The following is a 4,886-nucleotide window of genomic DNA, read 5'->3' on the forward strand; positions in this document are numbered from 1 at the left end:
TCACAACTTGAAATGGTCCCTATTGTCAGGGGGAGCCGCAGAAGCACAATTATTAGATGCAGAAAGTTGCAATAAATTAGGTGGAAACAAAGCCAAGCCGCCTTGTTTTGGAGAATTGAAAGATGAAGATTTGTTCAAGTAACTTGAACCACATCCTATGCCATTCTGGCTAGACGAGTAGATAGGATTCATTGTATGAGACTCACCCCACTTCAACTTCATGCTTGAGCTTTCACATGCATCCTGATTTTCTTTCACACCACCACCACTAGTGCCAACATATGATGTGAGTGCTGCGGCTAATACTGATTGAAATTTCGGGTTTGATGCAATTGCTTTAGTTGCAGCTACTATGGATTCTTTCATGTATGGTTGGTACAATTGTTCTTGAAATGGTTGCTTTTCAATACTGTTCAAATTGCCAATAGGGTTTTTATTGTAAGCCGGTACAGTCCCATGATTGTTGTAGTTAGTAGGACCATTATTCCATTGTGTTTGGAAAGTGTTATTAGGCTCTAAAGAAGGGAAAAATGATGAGGAAAAGTTGAGACTGCTTGTTGAGGGATATCTTTGTGCAGATGAGAAACTGGAGGAAAGCCTGGATGGTGCATTAGTAGTGAGGTCAAGAGTGATTGTTGGGTGTGAATTTAAAGTTGAGATTGAAGAGTTGGGAAGACCATAGAGTTGTTGTGGACTTGGATTTTGGGATAGAGTGAAATTGAATCCATGGGGGTTAGTAGAGGTAGAAATGGGTACACTGGCTGAGGTGTTGAGGCCTCCTTGTAAGCTTGTGGATGATTGAGATTGAAGCATGGAAACAGCAGCAGAAGTGGTGGACGCCATGGCCGTGGCTGATACTGGGAGTGGGTGGTCGTGTTTTCCTTCATAGGTGGTGATCAAGATAGACATGTCATTAAAACACCTTTGCACCTGAAAATTAAGAAAGAAATTATATAGATATATTTTTGTTGTTCCTACTTTCAAACACTACATTTATTTATATCACAGCAAAGTGGTTTTTAAAACATGTAAGGACCTTCAGGGTTTGGTTGCATTCTTGAGAACATGAAATATAGTGAAACAATATATGTACTTTTTTTTTTTCCGGATATAGTTCAGAAATTATGGTTATATATTATATGAATGAATTTCATGTACTTATCTCTCATTCTCTCTCTTATTATTATTATTTTTTTTAAACCTTGACATATAGAAAATGCATTTGATAGGTACTTCAGGATCAACGTTGTTAAGTTGTGTTTGGAATTTGGATTCGAAGATTCACAATCGTGGGATTTTAAGAACAATTATTATAAAAAGACCAAATATAGATATAATCTGCACATAAGAATTTTGAGCTTTACAGATTTTACTATTTTAAGCAAACAAAAATACTACCAATGATATTATTGATTTATGATGACATCTTGCACATAATCACATTTCAAATTTATATATTAATAAAACTCAAATCTAACCTAAAATTTAATCAATAAAAAAATTAGAAATTGAAAGCCAAACCATTCTGTTTAAATGCCTTTGCAAGAGAACCCTGAAGGAATTTTACAAAAACACAGTCATTTTCGGGAAGAAAAATAACGAGGTTTCTCATGTTCATTAGATTTTCATTAACAATTGAAAAACTCTATGAACGGCCAATGATATTTGTTGTTTTCAAATTCGTTTGAGGAAACAGATTTCATAATTACATTTGGAAATACAAATGAAAGGGAGGACTATCAAATTAAGGTTGAAAATAATAATTTTCTTTAGGTTGACCACCCAAAGACCATCTTTCAACTTTTTCATTGTGCTAATCATGGAATTTAAGTTCCCCCTAATACTATAGGCCATTGATAAAACGTTAAACTTGACTCTTACGTAGCTTTAAAACGTGCATTGTTGTTCCTCAAAAAAAAAAAAAAAAACGTGCATTGTTTATATTCTAGAAGTATATGAGATCCAAGGAAGATAAGCAGCCCATTTTCCTTGTATAAATGATGGCATATGATAACTGGACTCATACTTCTATTATAAATTCAATGATTAATTATATATGTTATTATCATAACTTGTTAATAATCCATGCAGTAGGACGGAAAAATTATCAAAATATGAAGAAAAGAAAATTCTCTTTTTATTTATTGTTTAAATATAAAATTGGCTAATTATGCTTATTATTAATAGACATTTATTGTGATTGTATTTATATATGAAATTATCTATTCTTTCATTTATAGACAATATGATATAACAAAATTTCAATGAAATATTTAAATATAGAATATAATTTAAAATTAGTAAAAAATACATAAGAATAATAACTTATAAATTGTGAGGCCTACAAAGTTCATATACAACAATATTAAGAGGTTAGACAAACTTTCAAATTTAAAAAAAGGCAAGCAAAATATACCTGTTTTCTCACAGGGCAAGATGGTGAGACTGTGCAACGGTAGTATGCCCTAGGGCATGGATTTCCTTTCGCTATTTTTTGTCCATATTTTCTCCATTGACATCCGTCATTCATCTATATAAGAAACTCATATCTATAAGAAAATTGTAAACATGTAATCTATGTAATTGTATAAACTTAATTAATTATAACAAAGTTATTAAATACAAATATTGATGCATGTCAAGTGGTGGTATATGGCACAGAAGATTTTAATTTTGGATTAGTATGTGACACTCAAAAAGGCCGTTTCAAGAACTTTTTCCGTCTTTTCTTTTTCAAGTTAAAGTATCATTCAACTATGAACATTTTCAATAAATAGTTTTTATATTCATGTTCCTAGATCATTTACATAATAAATTACTATTACTCTCAAAAACTTGTTAAATTATTAAGATTGATGAATTTAATCCTTCAATCATTATTCTAACACTGACTTAATAAAATTTTGATACTAACCGTTGGGGTATCGCATCTAGCTCTGATAGAAACCCTAGTTTTCTTTACTTGACTTTGTTGTGAAACTTCTTCATCTCCGCTTTTCATAGTCTTTAGAATTTTACTTGGTGGCCAAATTTCAGTGGGCTCCTCTTCCTTTTGTTCTTCAAAGCTATTGTTTGAGCATGAATTATTCCTCACATGTTCAGTTGAGCTTGGCTCAAATCTGTAGTCCTGCAACCCCAGAGAAAGTGCTGCATTCAATTTCTCCTCCTCTTGGCCATTACTAAAATTGTTATTCTTTTTATCCTCCTTTTTAGGCTCGGCAGAGGTTATCCCAAGGCTAAGAGAGACAAGTTCAGGTTCTTTTTTTGCCTGCTGATGGCTAGGAACTGTATCTTTAGACTTGTTTTCTTGCTGAAGAATGTCGAAGAATTGCATTTGTAGGGACTGGTACTCCTTTACAGTTCGTTCTAATAACATCTTTAGCCTTTCATTTTCTTCTTTAACCACTCCCATTTCAGCTTCAGCTAATTTTAACTGATCCTCCTGCAGGTGCAACAAAAAATGTGTGGCTAAATTAGGAATAATCTTACAATGGAATTACGTAAAAGAGTAGAGGAAATCAAAATTGGTTGGACTTTTTTAATTCTCATTCACAAGGTTAAAGTAGTGCCGCTCTAGTAAATGACAAAGATAAATGAGCAACATTTTTACAATGTTATGCTATCATTTCTGTTAGGATAATAATTAAAAGTGATTATATTTTGATCATCATTCTTTCTAATAATTTAAACTTTTGAAGTAATAGTAATTTATCATGATATCTTAGCATATAATCTTAAGTTTCAAATCATATTTCAACTCTACCTTCATTTAAGAAGTTAGAAATTCCACATATTGGGTTACACTTATTAAGAGAGAGTTCAGAGAAATGATAATTTTTATTTTTAATAACTTAATATTCTAAGACAATTGATAATTTATTGATTTTCTTGTTTTATACATACATAACAATGAACAATATAGAAAATCTTACTTGATTCTTTCGTCTTGAAAGCAAGTCTACTGTATTTTTCTCCATTGTCAAAGGTACCTGCAAGAATTGGAGAAACTTATTACTGGATCACTGGAGTAGTATATTGGTTTTACAATTCTATAAAATAATGAATGGAAATGTAAGCATACGTAGTCTTGCGTGGTAAGATAAAATTATTGGAAGTCGATAATAAAAACAAAAGATTCCTATACTTTTCAAATGGAATTGATGACAATTTTATATTGATTCTTGACTTTGTAGACCAGTCTGTAAGATTCATGGTCTCAAGTCGTAGGTTGTGACAAGTCAAATTTATCACATGTCATAGATTTTTTTTTTTTTTTTTTTCTTGAAGCAACATGATATAGATAATAGATTAAATCATATGAATTTTAATCACACATTGGCTGGCAATATATATTTATATTGGCTCTTGGAAGACAAATTTTTTTAACTTAATTAAGGCACATAAAGTTAAGGGCAATCATTATTTCTGTTCAACATCCAAAATTCCAAATAGCCTATGTACAAAAACAGCTTTTTGAGATATATTTTATATTCTTTCATGGATTTGTAGCAGTAAAAGTTTGCTCTTTTGTGAAGGTGCAGTGCTTATCATGTGAAATTTAAGATAATTTACTATCTCTCCACCTCTCTTCTTGGCTAGATATGAATCATATGATATGATAAAACCAAAACTTTCTCATAGTAATAAACCCGTTTTTTGAAAACAGAAAAAAGGAAAAGGAAATAAAGATATGTATGTTCTTCATTCTTTGAAGCTAATTAATTATTACAGAAAGCGAAAAAGGGTCAAATTTATTATATAAAAATGAGCAAATTTTTTTTTTTTATTCAGGCTATTCATTTTTATTAGTGAACTTCATGATTTCTTTACCTGTTTTGTAATTCTTAGAGAATTTCCATTAGCAGAAAAAGGCATCGAACTGTTCT

At 31.1% G+C, this 4,886-nt stretch overlaps 1 protein-coding gene across 1 annotated transcript; it reads right to left on the bottom strand.

The window, feature by feature from the left end:
* Positions 1 to 3,442, bottom strand: LOC115981292 (WRKY transcription factor 72A-like). The gene is made up of 3 exons (XM_031103450.1): positions 2,915 to 3,442; positions 2,417 to 2,530; positions 1 to 930 (listed from the first exon to the last, which is right to left on the bottom strand). Exons 1-3 carry the CDS (start codon positions 3,410 to 3,412, stop codon positions 1 to 3), a joined length of 1,542 nt encoding a protein of 513 aa, XP_030959310.1. The 5' UTR covers positions 3,413 to 3,442.
* Positions 3,443 to 4,886: the final 1,444 nt, after the last annotated feature.

Source organism: Quercus lobata, chromosome 3, assembly GCF_001633185.2.
Source record: "Quercus lobata isolate SW786 chromosome 3, ValleyOak3.0 Primary Assembly, whole genome shotgun sequence".
NCBI classification, from domain to species: Eukaryota; Viridiplantae; Streptophyta; class Magnoliopsida; order Fagales; family Fagaceae; genus Quercus; species Quercus lobata.

What these genes read in the sequence shown, in the direction of transcription:
- LOC115981292 (XM_031103450.1), bottom strand. Translation starts at nt 3,412, where the DNA reads ATGGGAGTGGTTAAAGAAGAAAATGAAAGGCTAAAGATGTTATTAGAA. An exon ending in CTAGATGCGATACCCCAACG is followed by an intron (nt 2,531 to 2,914) that starts GTTAGTATCAAA and finishes TTTCTTATATAG; the next exon opens with ATGAATGACGGATGTCAATG. An exon ending in CTTGCCCTGTGAGAAAACAG is followed by an intron (nt 931 to 2,416) that starts GTATATTTTGCT and finishes CTTAATTTTCAG; the next exon opens with GTGCAAAGGTGTTTTAATGA.